The following is a 23453-nucleotide window of genomic DNA, read 5'->3' on the forward strand; positions in this document are numbered from 1 at the left end:
CGTACATGATTTGTCGGTTGATCACAAAAACAAGTCCATTGAAAACACATCTATGGACTTATAACTCATTATTCTATAAGTAATTGGGAGCATGTTGAAATATTCATCCACCCAGAAGTGCACATGTCAAGAGTGTGATATGCAAAAGCAATTGGGGAAGTTGTTTTAAAACAGTCTTGGCTTCATCATGGACTCACCAGCAGTAGGGTTCCCACCCGGGTTCAGAGTTACACTGAAGGCCTGGTGAAAGATGTGGCGGCCTGGAGGGGCATCACACGGATCCAGGTAGAGCAGAACACCTCCGAAGCCCATTTCAGACAGCAGGGATAACTGAGCAGAGGGTGACAACATGCAAGGGGACCGTCAGAGGTGGAAGTGGAAGATTGCCTTTCTTGTTTGTATATGTTTCTGCTCCCCAACAGCAGTCCTGAACAAGCCTTCCCACGTCATGCACATGCTGTATGGGTCTCCCTTCTCCCTGACCTTGGAGCATACACTCCATTCCTTCCACTTACATCCCTTGGCCTCCTGGCTGCGTTATAAATAGAAATATATCATCAGCGTCCTTTCTGACTGCCTCCTGACCTCTGTCTCTGGCCTTGCTGACATCCACATCTTTTGTTACCAGGACTACCTCACCTGCTCTGTATTCATGCACAATTTCTCCTCATTATGACTCCCTTAAAAGCATGGTAATCTGTACTACGTTTGCCTCAGTATTTTTGAGATGGAAGCTGCCTCTCAGACACAAGTTACGAGTCACAAATTGGGAGTGTCTCTCCGGCAAAACCCATAGTAAAGGACCTGCCTCATGTCCGATTGCGGTGCTCATTGTTCTGTCTATTGAGGAGTTTAGCTGAAACGTTGCACATAGTAGCATCATATCGCAGTGCCTCACTTTCAGAGGGACAGTTACAGAGCCGGGGGTAGGTGGAGCCACGGAGTGAATTTGAAAGCGCAAACAATATATTTGACATTTTATGTTACTGAACGAAACCAAGACTAATAACACATTTAGTTATGCTACTAGTGATACTGTACGAACTGAAGAAGACGCCATAATTTTTATCCTCATGTTTCCCCTGATAAAATCCTGCAGCTCTCCCCACTTCCGTCTCCGTTGCTGCAGTTCTGAAACCTCTTCTTCTCCTTCATTGTTCTGCGGTGCTGCAGCTGGCCACTGCAGTAGAACAACTGCAAGCATTTCCTAATATTCTGTCCAGTCATGGTACAGAAGTCACATATTCACAAAATCGACCTGATTTCTGAAATCCATTGGTGGTGTTGAAGTGAGTTTATAGAGGCTGCAGCTTTTGACCGCAGCACGATTCTTAGTAGTGGATTGTCTGCAGGACAGTCATTCATTGTTGTCAAGTTGGGTCCTTGACTTTTATCAGCAGAGATGAGGATTTTATTGAATGTTTGACTTGAGCCACGGTCATTTTGCAGGCATCACAACTCTGTCCTTCACTGGCCGACACACACAAACACAACAGACTGGCCACGCAGCCTTCTAGACTTTGTTTTCAATATGATTTCAGAATTTAAATGGAAGTCACCAGGGGGAGGCTTGTCTTGTGTATCTGGCTCTCAGGCTACCCTTGAAAGAGACTGTACTATGTAAAGCTGCAGACATTAGAGGTTATTACGGCACAAAATGGGTCTTTTTTTTAAACTAAAACTGCCACAACAAAGTGTGAGATTTGTTTTGAACACAGAGATAATATGCTTCTTGCTAGAAATCACCTCCTGCACAGATTTCCTTTCATTCTATGTGATCGTGCTGCAGATCATTTGAAGTGAATTCATTTGAAATGTCATGTGGTCTGATCCTGCAACAATATTAACTTGTGTGTTGCTAACTTCAGCGATAGGATTAGCAGCCAGATTGACAACCCAGCTCCAGTGTGACTCAACACATTATATATACCCCTTTACTCAATACAGACAGACTAAGTAGAAATCTTTATCTTGCTCGCCATGTTTCTATGAAAAAAGACCAACGAAAGGGTTATTTCCATCAGGTCATCTAATGCTGAAGAGTGTGTGCATGTGCGGGTATGGTACAGTACTTTTTTTGTCGTGAAATATACTTATTTATTGCAGTTTTGTGGATATTTTGTTCCTTTAAAAAGGGTTATAGTTGATAACATCCTCACTTCAGAACACTAACTTCACTCCTGAACACACACAAACAACCTAACTTAAACTAAAAGGTGTCAAAAAAAGTGATAATTATCCGCATTTTCTTTTAAAATCAAAAATACGATTTCAACTGAAATCTGTATCAGTTAGTGCTCCCGCTATTTCTCGCGAGTTTGAGAAGTGTTTTCTAATCTTTGTAAGATCTTCCCTTGCAGCAAGGTTGCTGTGTGAGATAGTTCGTAAGTGGAGGATAAAAATACACACGTGTCATCCATCAGTGGAACAGAGCGTTCGCTTGTTGCAGAGCTTTAAATCAATCTCACCTTGTATAGCAGCGGAGCCTGACCAAGCTTGACCACTGCAATCTGACCTGTGATGTTCACACTTTCTCTGGCTCTCCTCAGGTCTGCCTCAGTGGCATACTGGACATCCACCACCACACCCTGGAGGAAAAACAACAAGCAGATTTTTCTTGAATCTCAGCTCAGCAAAACCTTTGACCATGAATTCAGTGAGAGCTGCAAACTCAAAGTTGGTGATTAAGCATTTTCTTATTGCTTTATAGGAGGGGAAAATTGGCGAATAGATGAGGGAACAGCAGTTGAAATATAGAAGGAAATTGATGGGGAAATAAACAAAAGGGTGAGCAGAGGATATTATTTTCTCATGCTTCCTCCATTCATACATCCCTCTGCTCTTACTTTTTGTATTTTCCTTTGCAATCGAAGTTGTCTTCACATGCATTTGCAAGTAACTCCTCCATATATTGATCTCATTGGTTCTCTCTTTGCAATGTGTACCAAATGATGCTGACACTTGCGCCAGAAAGCATTGTAGTGTGAATCCACATCAGCTTCTTTTCAGCTTTTGAAGACATTGTCACAACTATGACCAAAGAATATTGTGCTGGAATTCCAGCATTTCCCTTTATCATATCCATGAAGCTCATTGGTTGTTTTTCTTCCTTCAACAAGTCATAACCACACCACAGCTGCAAACTAGCTCCAAACCTCCCTTACTTTTTGGTTATTTCACGATAGCTGAAGTTTAGCAGTTAAAAAAAAAGATGTCCACAACTGTCCCCTGAACCTTATGAACTCCTGGCTTGTTAGAATTAACTTCATTGTTTCTATAATTGCTGAGGAGAACACAGGGAATCTAGGAAGCGATACACTGTTTCCGTTTACAACACAAACATACACAAAGCTCGACTCTGAAGTGACTGACTCCTCTGGCACCTTCTCAAACCAGCCTGACAGCTCCATTAGCTTCCTGACTGAGGTAATAACACGGCGATTTCATCACACTGACTAGACATGACAGCAACAACAGGTATGGAGAGTTGGTTATTGCTCTCCAACAACACAAATGTTTGCGTGTTTATGTGCCTTGCTTTCTATCTCTGGGATTACACCGTGCGAGATGTTGCTGCAGAAGGTCATGCCATTAATATTGGGGTCTTTCGCTTTCTTTCTTGCCCTGTTTCCTCTCCCACCTCTCTTACTGCATCACCTGAGTGGGATTCATTTTTCATGTGGCCCAGGGCAAGTACAACGCCACACTGCAGCGAGGGAGAATAGGGTGAGAGAGGACGTATTTTTTCATCAGGGAAGGCTGGGAGAGCAGAAGGGGAGAGATGTATCACTCCCTTTTGCATTTGCATCATAAAAGTGCTCCATTTAAAGAGAGATGCAGCAAACACAGATGAATCTGTGCGCACCGACATGCTGCAGCAGCAAGATCCGTCGCTCCTTCCTCCCAATGCCTCTCTTCTTTTGTTTCATCTCAGTGAGGCAATAAAATTAACAGTGAGAGTGGTTCCTGTCAGCCAGAAGCCAGGAGCATCATTCTTTTTAGCCGGCATTCACACCAAATATTGCTTCCAGACTTTCTGAAGGATGAGAATGTGACCGGCACAATGATCTAATTCCTCTATCTGACTGGAACTTTGTTGTGATGCAGAAGCTTTAGTATCTCCGAGAACTGTCAGAGCTACATAGCCGTGACGCTCCCTGGGGGATTGTACTCTGCTGGTTATGTTTTCTTCCTGGGATTCTGAGGAAGGGACTCTAAACCATCAACATTTGGGGCATGGACATTTTTTTTAAGTCCTGAAAGTGTCGTGCTTCGGTTTCAGAAAGTTGGCTTTTCAAATCAACACAAACTCAGTCATGGCTTGCAACAATATGCCAAAGACGATATCACTCACATGTTAAGTCATGACAACTGCATTACAATATACCAGTGGAGTAGCAGAGCTGGAACAGGCATGTTTACTCTAGATTGCCTTCATGTGGGAGAGAGAGCGGCTGTGTTTCACTGTAAATGCTAACTCACTAGCCAGTGATGTTTCATTCTTTACTTTCCTAAATGCAGCCATCCATTCAGTTTCTTAGTAACTGGGCGACAAGGGGTGGGGCCTAAAAAATCATGTGTGATTTAGTTATTGACAAATACGTTTTTGGCAGTGGCCGGCGGTGATGAATCACGTCGTGAACCTCATATCAGTGTAAATCAGTTTATACCAAGTTTAATGGTCTAGAACAGCAGTACTTAACCTTTTCCAGAACAAATGGGTCTGGGGCCCATCAAGGTATAGAACAGATTTATTTCTGTGATTTCTGATTTCAGAATTACTGAATTTATTTCTGTTCAATAACCAAACATGTAAACAAACCAAAACCTTGTGCAAATCATGTTCATCAAATTTACTAAAGAAAAAAGGAAGAAAAAAGTACCATTGATGCAAACTATTGAGAAAATTTGAAAAATGTATACGTCATGAATACAATTCTGAATAAAAAAAATATAATAAAATAACAAAATATCCTGAAATATTTTTTTCATAAATAAACTCTAAAGACGATAAGTCAAGTGTAAATGAAATTGCCGCCATAAAGTGTTCAAATTAATTTTAACAACTGCTCCAACAGGTGAACACTTTTTATTGATGAGGCGGCATCACTTTCTTTATCATTTTTTCCTTTTAAGAATGTCTCCATAGTTGTTTACTGCCACAGATTTGCAGCTGGTAAGTCGATTTAGTGACACACTACTGCCACCATATGTGGCAAGTCTTACAGCCCTCACGGCCCAAACGAAAAAACTTGAAGTGGCCCTCTAGCGGGGGGCTTGCGGCCCAACCATGAGCCTCGGATCATCACAGGTCTAGAACCAACTACGTTAAACACATGTCCCTACGCCTCCCTCTGCAAATAATGACATCAAATGGACTGATCCTGGTTCTTGCTTCTTTCAAATGACCCATTTGGCTCAGAATTACCACACACAATTACGGCATTCATCACATTTCAATTTCACAGAAAATAATATAGGATTCACTGCTTACATCCAGGGAGACTTCACTGCCCCTCAGCGCGTGCAGATAATGACATAAGTGATTGCTCTAAAGACCTCGCAACCGCCGCCGCCGAAGTGACTTCATCCTCAACATTTGCATGTTAATACGATGAACGCAGTTTATGCAAATAACACATTCAGTCATATTAATACCAGTCATAATTTATGTGAGGAGCAATATCCTGACTCAGCGGTCTCACTAATGGTGTATTTGACCGTGGCCCGTTTCAATGGGTGTCAGGGCCAATTGCTTTTTTAAAATGATTATAAACAGGAAATGTTTCCTAGTTCTGACTAGTTTATGTTTGATGTCATCATAATGCATCATCCAAAATGTGTGTAATGCTCTCATGTTCAAATCTGAGTCAAATGAAAAACAAAAAAGATCAATAAAACTCTCAAGTCATTCGAAGTCATTGTTGCTGAGGCAACAGTTGAGCTTGGATTGGACCGGAGCTATTCCAATATTGCCCGAGTTATAGGTGTCCTATCTACAGCTGATCAGAATTCCAGAAGTCATGGCTCTGCGTAGATAATTTACTGTGGTCAGGGGGCCGACCCTGCGCATCAGTCTGAAAGCAGGAAGGTTCCTCAATGGCGGCCCCGATCCTTAAAGGCCAATGTCTTGACCTTTAGCACTGATTTTCTACACTATCATAAATCCTGGCGTTCTGGAGTGGAGGGCAGGAAATATAGTCATATAGATTATCCTGACACTCTTCAGGCTGAGCGATCCAAACTTTATCCACTTTAACGCTTCATATTGACCAGTGGCACAAACCATTGCCAAAAATTATGACAAGATATCAATATGCTCATCTAACTAAGTCGATACTTATCTGTTTGCATGGTTGCTTTGCAATAAAATACAACAGAAAAAGAAGTAATGGAAATGGGTTTTGGTGACCCAAATTTGAAAGAGACATTCTACTTCCACTGACCTCATCACCTTTTCTCAAGTCACACATGCAACAGTCCTAAAAGAAGCCATAGGTTAAACAGTTAACAGGAAAATACCAAAAAAAAGGATGGGACAAAACTGAATGCAAAACAAAACAAAACATTTATTAACTGCAAAGCAGTATCTTTAGTATCTTCAAATATCTTCAGTTAGGGATTAAAAAATAATCCAAACAGGATAAATTCACTGAGATATGAGATTAAAACTGAATTACAAAAAAGTGTTTAGAATGATTGGGTAGAAAAACTCTTGTTGAGGAGTATGGTACCATGGTTAAGTGCATTTTTTTTTCAATTCACAACTGCTGCTCACGTTTTGTTTTGTGACACATTCGGATCCTGTAGATTCAGCACGGCAACTGTAGCCTTGTGCACTGCAGCATGAGCATGACCGACTTTCTTGCTGCGTTTCTACCGGGTTCTGGAATGCTGCAGCAGCCTGCTGTGCCGTTGAATGACATTTTAAATGCTAAAACGGGATCTGATTATATGAATATAGAGCCACAATGTGCGATGGAATAAGGAGCATGGTGACTCCACAGAAATAGTACCAGCCTCACTCACATGCAGTTTTTATTGTTATTATTATAGTTATTGTATTGGACTAAAACAAACAAAATGCCAAAAACTAGAATTCTAAAAACATTTTTGTTAACTGAAAGCCGCACCTCACAGTATGTGATCTCTGCAGCAACGACAAAAAAAAAATGAATGAAAGCAACGGTGAGATTTATATTTTATTTATTTATATTTTTTTGACTACAACTATGTTGAAGATCGAAGCAAGTTCCTTGCACTGATGGCGACTGACACATGCACAGCTTGGGACTGCTGTGATGTGAGGACATTAAATTGTTACGTTTTAGAATGCGTAACAACAATAATAAAAATAAAAATGAGCAAACCCACTCTAAAAAGTAACTGAAATTAATTTGAAAGACAAAACGTCGATGAAGTCAAAACTAATGACAAACCCCAAACTATGACCTTGTTCACAGGTACAAAAATAATGCACAAAAAAGATGAAGGAATTTCTACTTTTTTAACCTCGCTCTAAAAGATGTACTGTTTGGTTTGTGATTCGGAGAGATAGACAGAGAAGAAAGAAAGATGGGAGATAATGCAGAGCCAGAGATAAGGACAAGCACTTTACTCCAGCCGTCTTGAATAATCAAAGATGAGCCCTGGAAAACTGAACATTGGGCATTCATAAATTATCAGTCAGTCTCCTGATGTGTCAGAAGATTGAACGTGTTTCACCCTAACTTACCTTGAGCTTTATACCCTGATATGGTTAGAATCCAATTGTGATTATTTCGTCAAGAGATGTGGTAGGCTACAGCCAGAAAAGATGATTTTAGACCAAATATTAGGCCATGAAAAACTACATGCTCTGGATTATTACAACTGAGGTTGAGGAGGTAAGGTCGATGAGGTCTGCACTTGTTCATGCAAACAGGTCTGAAAGTGTGTCCGCTCTGCTGGAACAAAAAAAGAAAAAGAAAATGGCTCAGGTATTTGTGGCATTGTTGGCCCACCGTGATTTGCTGTGACTGACTGTCATATACTGGAGCTGCATCATTAAGTTTGGGTTTGGCTAACCATGGTCTGGAAATGAACAGCGACGCTATAAGAGCTGGAGCAGGGTGTTTCAGCCCAAAGTGTTTCAGCTTGTTAGCAACACTTCCTCAGTCCCACAGTGTAATAAACTGATGTTGGGAAAGTGAACTCTTGTATCCCGCGCCGATGCCGAAAGCCGCCTTCAGAGCTACGGTTGTCAGTTGAAGCACATGTTCCTCCATGTTCCACGGCGTATGTTAACACTGTGGCAATGTTAATTTTGTCACTTTAATTTAGCTTTAGTCTTGTGACTAAAAGGCAAATTTAATTTTAGTCCCACTTTTGTCTTTCTCAATTGTTTCAGTCGACAAAATATCGACGGTACCATCAAACTGCGTACGCGACGTCCTTACAGTGTTGCCGATTGGTTCACTTGACTCCTCCTACATTTTGTCATCACTTTCGTCCTTGTGAATTCATTCTTGTTAACTTTTTTATTGACTTTACTTGTCTTAGTCATTCAAAAAAGGTTGACTAAAATATAACTGTAATACATAGGAAAGAGATGGCAGATGGAGTCAGGTAAGCCCTCGGATGGTGGTCCATTCTTACTACAAGTGACAATGTGTCAGTATGCCATGTTAGGGGTCATGAATAGCAAACTGATACCCAATGTAACTCTATGAAGAGAGGACTCCTTTGAAATGCATTTGCATCAACATAAAATGCTCAGTCATCAGAAGTCCACTTTTCCAACGTCCATATATTGGGAGAGAGGACAGGTTGCGCAAGCAACTTATAAAAGATCAAGTCACAATGATCTACCTCCCTTGAAAATGGAAAACAAATATTTATTTATGAATATTGAGTATTCTTTATTGTTTTTCTTTGTTATTCTATCTCTCCCTGCAGCAGGTTCAGAAAAAGTGGCTACAATGTGCTGGCAGAGACACAATACGCTAAGCGCCTTGAAACCAGTCGGTGGCGGTGGAGCTTGATCTTGGTGACATAAAGCTGGTTTACTTGTAAATTCACATTTTTACTGACCACAGTGATGGGTTGACTGGACTGCTGGGCATCATGGGAACGGTTCATGGTCAAATCACTTGCGCTGTGTTTATAGTTGAGAGTGAGGGCGGGTTGTGTGCTTATCAACATATGGTTGAGCTCGGTAGTTGTTTTGAAATAATGTACTTTATTAAGTGGATAACATCGACCCAAAATGTGCGATGGAACACCAGCCAATGCCCAGTGACTATCAATTCATATCCTGATATTCCAAACAAATAGTCACATGTGTAGTAAAAAAACAAACAAAAAAAAAACAACGTACATATTGGGCACAAAAAGTAAGTGTATGTTAGGTTGTTTTTTTCAAAGCATCCCATAGTGTGGAGTGACTCCCTGGCTCACCACAAATTGGGGAGAGAAAGAATCAGAACACAGAGCTCAGCAAGAGGTGGTTACAAAAACACGTCGTCTCCTTTGTACAGAGAGAGTTTGAAGTCAAAAGAGCCAAATCCCGAGTTAAATGATGTAAGGACTGACTTCCTCAAAACCTCCTCTCACAGACTCCACACACGTTTGAGAAACTCAGCCTTGATGCAAAGCACAGACGCACATGTTCAGCTTGCTGATATGAAACCAAAGATGTCGGAGATAAGCAATGGTCAGTGAATGTCATCAAGCTGCAAGCACCAGTGACTGGCTGGCGAAGCTTCATGAGGCAGTGCCCTCATTATCTGCGTCCACTAGATGGCACTCTGGTGCTCTATAATCCCTACGCCCCCAGACAGAATGAGCTCAAGCACTCTATAGAAACTCTCAAAACTCACACTATATGTATATGTACTATACATAGTGTGTAATTGTATGTTTGTTTACATTTTATTTTTCAGCCATTTTTCCCTCTCCGGTGCTGAATCCACCGTAACAGAGATTTTGTGGCCTGCTACATGACTGGTGCATGCTGTATCATATGTCTAAAGACTTATCTGTCCTTGGAGAGTGCCTGCTGCAGCGCACTTGGAGAAATAAATTACCTACTAAGCAGAAGGTCAGAGAGTCAAACTTTCGGTTTCAATTGTGCCCATGACTCATGACTTAACAGCGTAATCCCAGGGTGACTGGCTTAGCTCCTCCTATCACTTTGAAATGAAAGCACAAGAAAGCACTTTCAAACATTCTCAATTGCCAGCCCTGAAATGTATACTTCCCCAGTCACTGTATATACTGTAAGAATAAAGAAACATAATAAAGTGGAGATGAAATCAATACCATTGTTGTTTTAAAAAAAAAAGTTTGGCACTATAAAGTACTCCATGTCGGCTCGAGGGTTCCTGCCTGATTACATTTTTACTCATCCTTACAGATGACAATTTAACACAGCCCAAGCCCACTATTAAACTCCCATAAACCACGGTACATATACCCTGTTTCCACTTGTCATCCCTGCCAGATTGCTCATCCAGTTTTCTCGTACATCTGAGCAAATTTCCCAAGCTAATGTGTCTAACCCTGCCTTCCGATATGTGAGTGGCAATAAGGCTCCTTGTTCAACTTTTTTTTCTGAATGGCTTGTGATTATTTTCCGCGCGCGACTAAAGCAGCGGTGCCCCATTTGTGACGGCAGTAACTCAAACATGCAATGTTACCTCAAATTGCATTGGCTCATAAAATAAAGAGTAAAGAGCATATTTGTTGCCTTTTTTCAAATAAATACATTTCCTCTGCAGCGTCATTGTTTAAAATAAGACAGAAAAATAAAACAGAAAAGTGTGGATGGCGTAATTTATCAAAAGTGTCAACTGGTACACATATCGCTTTCAGTACACCACTTTCAACACCGTTTTCCGCTTTCTTCTATGAGTCATTTCTCCACATCCGTGGACCCTGCGGGGTTAATACTGCCATCTGCAGCAGACACCAAGTCAAGTTGTTGGTTGAATTTTCTATAGCGAATCTCTCGACTCACTCCTCTGCTGTTTATGCCTGGTCACTGGCAGCTTTACACGTGAATGCGCCACATGCGAAAACTTGACTGGCGCGTCCCACACATGACATCCTGCCCCAAGACGCTTGGCTTTCAACATGTATCAAAAAAGTAACAGGATTGGATAAGTACCTTTTATCTGATTACTGGTTTTGAAATAGTAACAAGTTAGATGAGAGATGAAGTGCTCATCTCAGAGTTACGCATTATTGGATCATAAATTAACACATAACTTAGTAAGCAGAGCTGTTCAACACTAGTATAAGATTCAGTGGTACCTCAGTTCTTGACCACAATCCGTTCCAGACGGCTGTTCGCGAAGCGATTTGTTCAAAATCTGAATAGATTTTTCCTATTACAATGAATGGAAAAAGAAATAATGCAGTCTTTTGTAGGAGTGAATGTAGAGTGTCTGCTGCAGGTGCACTGTTCCTCTATGTGTGTGGCCGCTGCATGTGGGAGGGGTTGCCGAGTGAGTGACGTCTCTCCAGAAGTGAAGAGGTGCCCGGTGCGTGTCCAGCTCTGAATGTGCGCTTCTGTGCAGTTTGGCTGTGACAAAGTCATAAACCAAGTAACGCTCTGTCCCAGACTCGCCTCGTCCCTGTCCCAGCTCCAGCCCACAACAGGACATCAAACCCTGGAGTGCGCGCTCCAGCCTCGGAGATGTGGAGAGCGAGCACCTCCCCTGTGACACTCTACCACGGTCCAGTGTGGAGACAGGAAAGGTTTTACACCTCAATATGAAGAAAAAACAGTCAGTAAATGTAGCTGACAGGACACGTCTGCATACAGAGGCTGTGTTGTACGCAATAACAAAGCGCGTCGTGGGTCAGCTGATCGGTCTGAAGCGTTATGTTTTTCTGGCTTTTTCAGGGGCGTTCGAGTTCTGGATTTTCGTTCGAAATCCGAAGCAAAAAAATCTCTAAATTTTTGTTTGAACTCTGATTTGTTCGAATTCTGGGACGTTCGAAAACCGAGGTACCACTGAAATTCTTGCCATTTGGGATACGAAGAGCCTAAAGACGCTTTTATTTTATAAAGAAAGATGTTTTTATGTCGATAGTCACCCTAGTTATTATGACAACTGTTATTACAGTGAGAGAAATTTAAAGGCAAAATGAAGCCTGTTGGCAAAGAAATGAGTGTATTGTGATCGCCAAATGTGGCTGATGGATAGAAGTTTGAAAAATGAAGTGTCTGGTGGTGGAGGCAAACTGCAATGTCCTTGCATGCAAGGTGTCAGGAGGACACATCAGGACTGCGGGGAGGCCGCTCCATCCTCAGGAAAGAGCTGTCGTCCATTCCGTCTCAAAAGCAACAGGCCATCTGAGGAAGACCACCCGGCGAGAGTCATTTACAACGCTCACCAAAATGGATTAACATGCTCCACACCTCTTCACTTGATCATAACTTTATTTGCGTCGACAAAAATGTGCAAGGAAGAGTTTTCTGGCCCGCACTAGGACTGTGATTTAATCATCAGATTTTTATTTAATTTAGCTCATTTTTTACTCAGCGCAAAGCCCAGCAGCGGAACCAGTATTTGGGTGGCCGGCCATCTGCTCGCTCTGCGTGATTTAACTTTCTTACTGTGTATGTATATTTGTTACAAGAGTGTGTGTGCGTGTCAACCTCCAGCAGTTGCTGCAAAACCAGGCCGCCAACAACATAACTTATTAGTTCAGTGCGCTTGCCCTGCTCCGCCATCCATCAATCACATACGCTATATTTAATTGTCTGAAAGCCATGTTTAGATCCGGCAAACTGCCACTTAATTCAAGGCAATGTGCACGATCGGAGCTGGGGAAATAATCTGGTGATGGATGACTGTGACCCTCCTGTGGGTAGACTCACCACCGGTCGACAGCACGATGGATCGAGCCATGCCGGGAAAGGAGAACAAGGACCACGGAACAGAAAAGAGAAGAGAAACTTGCTATCCAGAGACTGGGTCCAACTTTTCATGTGCCCTTAGGCCAGACATGCGCTCACGGGAATAACAAGCGTCTCCTTCAACAATTCTTCCAGTTTCCGGGACACATAGAACTGACGGAATCTAAAAATAGCACGTCTATATTTCTTTGTGCCTGCGTGTGTGTGGGCATGTTTCGCCGTACTTGTGAGTACCAAGTCTTGACAAGCCTCCTACTTGTGAGGACATATGGGCCTCTCCAGACAAGGTTCAGAGAGTAAAAGCGTCAGTAAAAGTAGCTTATTCTAATTGGGTTTACGTTTTGTTTAGGGTGCTGGTTAAAGTTAGCCATTTGTTTTGCGTAGTAAAGTTTAGGGTGACAGGCTGGGGAATTATGCCTTGATGTCACTGAGAGGTCCTCACAAAAAGAGCGAAACATGACATTTGTGTGTGTGTTTGTGGGCTTGTTTATACTGCCTCGTGGGGAGCAATTCTTGACAAAACACTATGTCTTCGTGGGGACTTTTTGCTGGTCCCCACAGGTCCACACCTCAACTTGAGGATGAAGTCTTCAAAATAACAAGGTGACTATTTTAATATTAATTGGGTTTCAGTTTGATTCAGAGTTGGTTCAGGTGAGCCATATGTTTTGGAAGGTTAAGTTCAGGGTGAGAGGATGGGAAAAGCATAATGGCAATGAGAAACCTCACAATGTCCACATTGGGATAGCACTACAAACATATGTGTGTGTGTGTGTTTGTGTGTGTGAGTGTGTGGATTTGTTTATCCTACTTTGTGGGGACCAATTCTTGACAAAACACTGAATAAAATAACTGGGTCATCATAACTAGGCTTCAGTTTGGTTCAGAGTCCTGGTTAAGGTTAGCCTTTTGTTTTGAATGGTTAGGTTTAGAGTGAGAGGCTGGGGAAAGCATTATGGCCATGAGAAACCTCACAATGTCCCCACAAAGATAGAAAAACAAACACATGTTCATGTGCGCGTGGACATGTTTTGCCACTCTTTTGAGTACCAAGTCTTGACAAGCCACCTTCATGTCTTGTCTCTTGACATTTTGCCCCGTCCTCACAAGGTTTAAATGTCAGTAAAAGTAGTTTATTATACAGTGGTACCTCGGTTTTCGAACATCTTGGACTTCGAACAAATCGGAGTTCGAACAAAAAATTGTGATTTTTTGCTTCAGATTTCGAACGAAAATCCAGAACTCGAACGCCCCTGGAAAAAACATAATGCGCACAGACCGATCAGCTGACCCACAACCTGCTTTGTCATTGTGTATAACGCAGCCTCTGTACGCAGACGTGTCCCGTTAGCTACATTTACTGACTGTTTTTTCTTCATATTGAGGTGTAAAACCTTTCCTGTCTCCACACTGGACCGTGGTAGAGTGTCACAGGTGCTCGCTCTCCACACCTCCGAGGCTGGAGCGCTCACTCCAGGGTTTGATGTCCTGTTGTGGGCTGGAGCTGGGACAGGGATGAGGCGAGTCTGGGACAGAGCGTTACTTGGTTTATGACTTTGTCACAGCCAAACTGCACAGAAGCGCACATTCAGAGCTGGACACGCACCGGGCACCTCTTCACTTCTGGAGAGACGTCACTCACTCTGCAACCCCTCCCACATGCAGCGGCCACACACATAGAGGAACAGTGCACCTGCAGCAGACACTCTACATTCACTCCTACAAAAGCCTATTTTAAGGCTTTTTTATTTCTTTTTCCATTCATTGTAATGAGAAAAATCTATCCAGATTTCGAACAAATCGCTTCTTGAACGGCCGTCTTGAACGGATTGTGGCCGAACCGAGGTACCACTGTAATTGGGTTTGAGTTTGGTTCAGAGTCCTGGTTAAGGTTAGCCATTTGTTCTGGGTGGTTAGGTTTAGGGGGAGAGGCTGGGGAAAGCATGAAAGTCAATGAAGTGTCCCAACAAGACATGAAAATGTGACTGAGCGTGTGTGTGTACGTGTGTATGCATGTGTGTGTGATCTCACGCTGACTTGCAGACAAGTGTATTGACATGATTTTCAATAACAATCACAATTTTGAAAGTGTTTATCAGTGGTTTTGCTGCCCATTCAACACTTATACCTACTGTATCTAGCAATTGTTGGAGAAGGTGCTGGGCAAAACTCATGATGATTTTCCTAAAATTCCACTTATCAAACAAAATATTTTTTTATGGTTTAACAAGTGTTGAGAATCGCAAATGTATGACAAGGACACTCCTGGTATTAGACGTCCAGCTGTCTTTGGTCGTCGAGGATCAAGTAATGCGACATCTGGGACTGCGATACACAACCACAACTGCTGAACACATTCTTAAACACTGTACCTTTATAGTCCCCACAGCAGAATAGGCAGCGTAGGCCATGTCAGGTGACCCAGGCTGGTCACATGGCGTCCCGTTTGGCTGGAAACATTGGTTGCTGGAGCTGTCAGTGATGGTGTTGGGGGAGGAGCCGGGTAAACTGACCAGCACCGTGTGATTTTGGAGGTAGACACCCGTCAAGCCTAGACCCACCCATTGACTGTGGAGGTATCTGGCTCGGGCCTCCTCGCTGTCGTCAGGGAGGATGGAGAAGGACCTGGAAGCAGAAGAAGGCCAAGCCTGTGTCAAATTCATTGTCAGAGGAAGCGCAAGATGTAAAAAAATATGAAGGAAAAAAGCCTCAAACTGGCTTTTTTTAGTGATGGGTTGATGAGGCTTCATGAAACAGTGTCCTAGCTTCCAATGGTCAGTAGATAGCACTGCTATAAAATCTTGGGATTAAAACAACCATTCCATGAAACATTACATTGCTTTTAAACTGACAGCGCCACCTACAGAGCTCTGTAAATCAGGTCAGTGTGTGATGAAGCTTCATCAGCCCATTACTTCTTTTCTACATCTGACTGGGCGAAAGTGGAATGGGGAAACAGAAAATAATGCACTTTATTGATAGGGTCTAGGACATGATCTCATTGACTGTGACCCACGCAGTCATGTAGTTCCTTTCTAACTAATAGGAGATCCTGGTGAGCCCTTATTTGCATGTGTTCACGTATTAACGGCTTTAACTTCCGTATTCATTTCTTCATTTTCTTCAGCTCAACAAGAGTGTTAAAAATGCCACTACTCTGTTTGTCAAAAAAACTGACACAAATTCCTAAAGTCCATTTGTCTTCAACTTCAAAAAGAAAGCAAGAAATCCCCCATTTTTGTTTCCAGCATTTCCACCGAAATCTGACGTAGAAATGCTCCATATGGAGCCGACTTTGGGTTATCTCCATATGGAACAGGCTATGGGTGCATTGAAGTGACTTACTGTTCAGATGTAGTTACAAATCAAATGACCCCATTGTGGGAAGAATGATGGCGATCTAATCCGATCTAAATCATTTGCTTGCAGTTTGCCTCAAACCTTTGATCCTTTGGCATCCGTAAGCCTGCATTCCCATTTTGCTTTTGTAAGTTTCACCCCAGCCTTGTTCAGTAGTTTATTTCAGCGGGTGTGGTTTTCCCCTTCAGTCTCATCTTTAACATGTAACATGCATCCTCCATTCACTCCTAGTCCAGACAGTGACTTGGCCAGTCCTAAAGCTCGCTTCTTTTTGAATTGTTCTGTGCACTGTTAAACAAAATGTTTACCAAAAAACTCTGCTAAACTACCTTCCATGTACGTGAATTGATGGGTTTGAGTTTCAAAGCTTTACCTGCTCCTTGGAGACTCTTGATTCTGCTAGTGGTCCAAAAAGTTTTCAGTTCGGTTAATTAGAGAGTCTAACTTGATGTGGAAGCAGGCGTGAATGATTGTCTGTCACCACGTGTCAGTGGAGTGATCGACTACAGGGAAAGGTCCAAAGTCAGCAGGACGGGTCTGTGGCTCCTATTAGTCTGTCCAGGAGATGCATCGCTAATGAGAGAACGCACGTTTGACTTTTCATCCACAAGCATTGTAACTGGAGAGTCTCACTCCGATCACACAAGTCCTCTTTGTCTCAACATAAAGTTCAGACAAAATCATGTCTGATTCATTCAGAATGCTGTGACATCTGAGCTCTCACTCAGTGGAGGCGCTGCATATTTCCTTGAATGATATAGACAGGCTTTCTGAATTTAAAGGGATATTAAAGCGATGGAGGAAATTGTCTCATGAAAATGAAATCATTTGAAACTGAAATTTGACCATAATAAAAGAAGCTCAATTTGATGGAAGCCTCGGCTCTGCATGCTGATCGGTGGATTATCTTCAAAGCATCAAAAAAAGCCTTGTTCAAACAGGAAATCAAGTTATTGGCAGGGTTTTAATAGACATATACCAGGGGGATGCAAATGTGCCCATTACGACAAAACAGAAGTCAATGTCATATTTGAACAGGAGACTGAGTGCAATAAGCAATAAAATATCTACTTCAGATTAGTTTAGTACACATATACATTACACATAAAACACAAGGCTGTTTGCATATTTCAACAAACTACAGTGATAGCTCCAATTATTTGAACTATGGGAGGCTAAAAGGACAGGCAGAGACTCGGTCTTGGTTCATGAAATAGCCACGGTTAGTTGGCTTCAATTGTACGCCACCGTGCATTTGAGGCTGCAGCACTGTGGAGCACTACCAGACCATGATGCATCGATGTGCAGTTGAAACCAATTCACACTGAAGAATATTTGCACATGTTGGATTAACAATGAGAAGCTTTGTACACAACATTGCTATGACACACACACACGTCTCATTGCCATAACGCTTCCCCCAGTCTCAACCTTAACTTAACCATCGAAAACAGGCGAACCTTAACCAGGACTCTTGGGCAAACTTCAACTCAATTCTAATGACCTAGTTATTTTGAAGTCGTTATCGTGTTTTGGGAACCGGCATAAATGTCCTCACCAAAGCAAAAGGTCCCCGGAACACACACATACCTCCACACACACACATACCTCCGCACACACACACCTGCGCAGCAGCTTATTGTCTTTCCATTTTCCCTAATTGCAGAAAAAGACATGTCAATAAAAAATTGATCCGGACCTTATTGAGTCTCGTCTGCTGCTTTGTTTGCTTCTTGATGTTTACTCTCTTTATTGTTCTGACTGCGAGCAAACTGGACCGGCGAGTGCAGCAATAAAGATATTCTGCGGGAGGATTTTATGTTATGACAGGTCTTTGAGGACGGTTTAACAACTACAGTAAATATATATTGGATATACAGCTTTAGCATTTTACTGCTTCGATGAATGGCATTTCAAAATATTTAACTTCTCAAGTCTTCTTTCGCGGGTTTAAGAAAATTCTATCACTTTGTTGAAAGGGAATCAATAGGTCTTTCTGTTTTCTTAATAATGTGCTGAAGAAGGAAATGATGCCACTTCAACATGGCACCCCGTCCTCCATCTCCAGTGGTGGCAACTGGTTTGGGGTTCAAAGTGCTGTCTATGCACACAATATAGTTAAGAACATGATGCCAAGTTTGAAACTTGGAGCCTTCCTTTCCATCCCTCTCCACAGTACAGTGTGCACACCCCCGCAGGTGTTTTCAGACTTGATGGGCTAGAATTCTTCCTGCTCTATTTTTATAGCAACACAAAGTAAAATAAAATATATATCGCGGTAAACAACGATCGTGACCCGGGAAGTTGGAATGAAAAATGTTCCCAACATATTCTTCATTAAGTTGTGATTAATCGGTCCTCACATGTGTACGATGAAGCACAGAGGGGGCTGTAAATTAATATTGATTGTTTTTGGGGGATAAAAAGTTTATCATTAAAACCTGACTACAAAAACTGCAGTCAGTGGGATTGCTCTGCGAAGGGTCGGGTTTAGGCTAGACCTTGCTATTTACTATACAGTTTCCCTTGAGATATGAAAGGACACAGAACTTCCCACTACTATGTGAGCACAGACATTGATCCCATTCTTAAAAAAAAAATAACTGTATTTACAGTCTGCTTATATAGAGAGTTTTTCTGAAGGTGTGTTTCAGAGAGGGTTGAATACTATCTAAACTTTCATGAAGGAGTGGCGGTTGATCTGTTATCTGAGCTTCCTTCCGAGCTCAATGCAGTTTCCCTCAATGATAAGAAAGGAACATTAACCTTGGTTTTCTGCAAGTTTACAGGTGTTGAGTTTGGTATATTTTCTTAGGTCCCTCTGTACACACGTGTGGACACTACACTTTTGATCCATGTCCATTTTTGAAAATGTAAATTTATTAGCCATGTCTCGGGATGCTGCGTGCTCATATTGTCGAGATACATTACAGCCATTTCAGTGAGAAATGCGATGGAAGGAATCCGAGCACATGCAACACTTGTGCAACTGCTGAAAGAAAACAGGGTGGGACACAACATTCTGTTCAAATTGAACCCACAAGATTGAATCTTGTTGTACATGTGTACACACAACACATGTACAACATACATAATTCTGCTCGATTTGCCATGGAAACACATTATTGACAATAACAGCATTGTGAATAATTGCAGTCCACAAACAATGATATTCTTCTTTTCTTTGCATACACAACTTGCAGTGCAAAAGCTCCTGTTGACGCATACATTAGGTGCAGGTAAAGAAGCTCTTGAGCTTCACTATCAGAGAAGAGATGCAGAACCCTTGCGTGGCATCTGGATGTTTTAATCGTGGCAGTGAACGTGAAATTCTGTTGCAGATAAAGAGCATGAAAAGAAATGGTGAAACAACTCAAATGAATGAGGTACAAGAGGCAACCGTTGACACCGCTGGTACTCTGCAGCGATCATTCCACTGCTGAACCTTTAGGCCAGAAAGTTGGCTTCAAATGGGTTCTGAAACCAAATCCAATATACAGTACACGGCTTTCTAAAGTTAACAAACAGGAACATTATATCAATGTGCCGGAGATGGCGGTATATAATGTTTTTGAATACACAAAAAGAAGAACACAGTATTTTTTCTTAGTAATTATGCCTTGGATGCTTGATGTCGGGGACCCTTTAATAATATAAACATGTATCAACACATTAAATAATAAATACATATTTGAGACAAAAAGAGAAGATACAATTTGAGCAAAGGAGAACAAGCAACAAAATATTGTACATGTGCAGTGCGGTGTGTGTGTATCAGTCTCAGAAGCAGATGGCTCAAACACAACATTCTGTCGTTCTCCAGTCAGTGAGCTGCCTGACGTGAATTGCCAGGAAACGCTGCTGCGTGTGGGCGGGAGTGTGCGTGATCTGATTGTGTGTTTGCCTCTTAATGCGTTTATTAACTGAACTCCTTGTCCTTTTTCCAAGTTGTTGGATGGGTTCCCCCATAATTTGGGACACATGCCTGCGAGGGATGACGCACATTGTCCCACGATACGATGAATGCAACTGTGTTTGCTCACGTCCTTCCACACAGCTGTGCCTCCTGCACGTAAGATATTGTGGTGTCCAGACTTCCAACTCACTGCTGTTTCTTCTTTCCTGAGGGAAAATTTATCATCCCTGTTTTGCCATTTTAAAACGCTTCGCCAGGTTGCTAAAACAGAGCTTTATGGAAAGAATGGAGTTAAAAATATAAGCACAGCATGTTCTCAGCTTGTAAGTAATCAAATTACGTGCAACATTAACTGTATCTGGCCTTTATGGAGTGTGGTATTTCTACAGGCATCTCAAAATTTTGCAGGACAGTTTACGCATACTGTATACAAGAGCTCAAGGGTTGGATTGGTTAACTTGGGGGTCGGCAACCCGCGGCTCTTTAGTGCTCTTTAGTGCTATCTATCTATCTATCTATAGATATATATATATCTATATATAGATATATTTAGCATGGTTTCGGCGGCAGCGTAGAGCTGCCTGTTACCGGCCGGGGCACGTCTCTAACATGGCAGGATGGGCGACGTTGGTGTACGTATGACGTGTGTGTGTGACGTGCGCACCCCTGGTAAGTGTGGTTGGCTGAATGAGTGAGCGTCTGTTGGGAAAAGTTTACACTGTACCTGGACTCTGCGATACCCTGTGGAAGCAAATAAAGTTCCGGTTCTGCAGTGACGCTGTGAGTATTGACTCTTCTTTGTGGAGGACTCACTACCGGACGCGTTGTTACCACAGATGAGCCGAGCTGCAGGTGACAGTTTCATGTAAAAACGTGATAGCTCAGTATTACGTTTTTACATGATATATCGAGCCGGAAACACTCTGTGAACACTTCCGGTTCGTAGCAGGTAGCGTCATTCGAGTAAACAGGTTGCTTGCGGTTTGAACATTTGAGTACTCAAAGGTGTTCTTCGGTGGACTTTCCCAACTCGGTACCAAGATGGAAGTTGCGCACTGCAACCATGACGTGGAGACGTGAAACAACGAGGGGGCGGCGCCGCGACGCACTGGTATGATTTGTTTAGCTCATAGATAAAGGAAGACTTCATCTTATAAGGCTTTTAATTTTTGGCGGCTCCAGACATATTTGTTTTTTGTTGTTTTGGTCCGATATGGCTCTTGCAACATTTTTGGGTTGCAGACCCCTGGGTTAACTGGTCATCTTGTTTTTGGATAGCTAGCCAGGGTCATGTGGTGTTGGTTGTGATCTCAGCTGATATCGGAGAAAAAGGAAAACAAGCCAACATACGTTGGATTGGAACCCCAGATGTTGAACCAAAGTAAGACAGTGTGTTACAAACAGTATGTACCCAATTGTTTCTTAGCATAGTCTACCATTGTACTGTCATTTAAAACTGCAAATGAAAACTAAAAATGTTGACATAAGAATCATTGCAACAATGAGAAATGTGCCCCGCTGTTCTTTTCATGTATTATTTATCCTTGCTATGTTAATGAAGTTAAGGAGTTATTAGCATGTGGGGCAGCACTATAAATCTGTGTTCTGCATAAGCACACTGCGTATAATTGTTTCCAGCACAGGGCTTTCTTCAACCAAAGAGACTTGCTATGCAAGTTGCCTGTGCCAGCTCTGACATCTGCTGAGGGTAATTTATTCTGCTGGCACGCAATCATTTTATTAGCTCAACCATTTGCTGGGAACACAATTGATTTTCTCAGCGTTCATACACATTAGTCACATTTCATTCCTCATATCCCATTTGCATCGGTCCCAATTCAAGAGGTTACCCCTGTGCCACCATCATGATCGGAAATCTTTCGACTGTGGCAGAGCAGAGGATTCAGGTGAACTCAGGATGACGGATCATGTCAATAAAGGAGGTTCAATACTGTGATAAATGTTCTGTGAGTGGCTTTATGGTGCACGCGGGAGGAATTATGAGCGTTAAGAACAGCGAGTGCATAGAGTATATTAATTGAATTAACCACATTAACTCAGCACTCAGGTGCTTAATCATTTGTGATGCTTTTGGTTGCTAACATGAGGTGTCTGTGTGCATGTTGCTAAGCTATAGTCTTACACTGGTCATCTTTTATACAGCTGCCATTTTTGTTGTGGTGAGAAAACTTCATTTGATCCAAACGTAAACTGTGATGTAACTTTTCCACTACGGCAAAATTTATTACACTTTTTATTTTGTCCAAATAATGGTTTAGAACAAAGTAAAATGTATGTTGAAATACTACCAAATACTATCACAAAACCTACCTACAAAATCACAGCACACATGTGTATTTATAGACTCAACATAAGGACTTCTCTGTCCTATCCCGAAAAGAGTTTCTCAGTTGTACAATTTCAGTCCAGCTCCCACATGTGGAAGCTGTTTGATGACATGCCAGTTTGCCACAATGCTGAACACGTCTGCTACAAATGTTACTATCCTTCCTTCCAAGCGGTAGAGTGGGCTCCCCAGTGACCAAAGGTCTTCATATCCATGTTCACTTAAGGGGGACGTGAGGTACTCCATTGTGTGGTGTGTGGGAGGTTTGCAGAACAGTTAGGTTCTTGTTGTTCTTGGGGGGAAAAAAAAAACAGCAACATGAGAGACACTAGCATCTGTATACTTGATACTTTGATACACCAGAAATGCTACACAGGAGCCATAACTGAGATGCAGACATGCACAGAGCTGTCAGATGTGCTCAGTGTGGAAAACAGACAGCAGTCTATCTCATTAGAAAAAGCTCAATCCATGACAGGTATAGAATATGACAAATCACATGCCATCTTAAAATAGGCTTAGATATGTTTTCATTTTTACCATATTGCTCAAAATGTCCTTCACACCCCCACTGCAGCCCAGTAGAACACAAGCGCCTGTACAAGTGTTGTGTTTTTTCTTTTCTGTTGATATTTGTGTCTTGTTTTTGTGTGGATCTACTGGACTCAACATGGACAGTGATAGCCTGGCGTCCGATAGACCCTGCTCCTTACTGTTGTGTGGCTGTCCACCATCCGCATCAGCAGTTAGCATTCCCTCTGGTGCTGAGGAGGATAGATGGGGAGTCGAGCCAAGGCGAAGCGCCGAGTAAGGAGGGGAGGACGCAAACAGACCCTTATTATGGGGAATGACAGTCCAGTCTTCCTAGTGAGGCAAGTGATAGTGGGATGATGAGCTAGCAGCGCAGGTCCAGGATCAGT

The 23453-nt window shown here is 42.2% G+C and overlaps 1 protein-coding gene across 4 annotated transcripts in view; it reads right to left on the minus strand.

The window, feature by feature from the left end:
• The window catches only part of LOC128751491 (inactive N-acetylated-alpha-linked acidic dipeptidase-like protein 2), a 273010-nt gene that overhangs the window by 107631 nt on the left and 141926 nt on the right, over positions 1 to 23453 (minus strand). For all 4 annotated transcript variants that reach the window (XM_053852550.1, XM_053852561.1, XM_053852570.1 and 1 more), the window contains 3 exons: positions 15283 to 15535; positions 2469 to 2588; positions 198 to 330 (listed from right to left, as the gene is read on the minus strand). In XM_053852550.1, the coding sequence (XP_053708525.1) occupies positions 198 to 330; positions 2469 to 2588; positions 15283 to 15535 (506 nt within the window). The remainder of the gene's footprint in view (positions 1 to 197; positions 331 to 2468; positions 2589 to 15282; positions 15536 to 23453) is intronic.

The sequence above is a fragment of the Synchiropus splendidus genome, chromosome 1, assembly GCF_027744825.2.
Source record: "Synchiropus splendidus isolate RoL2022-P1 chromosome 1, RoL_Sspl_1.0, whole genome shotgun sequence".
Lineage (NCBI taxonomy): Eukaryota > Metazoa > Chordata > Actinopteri > Syngnathiformes > Callionymidae > Synchiropus > Synchiropus splendidus.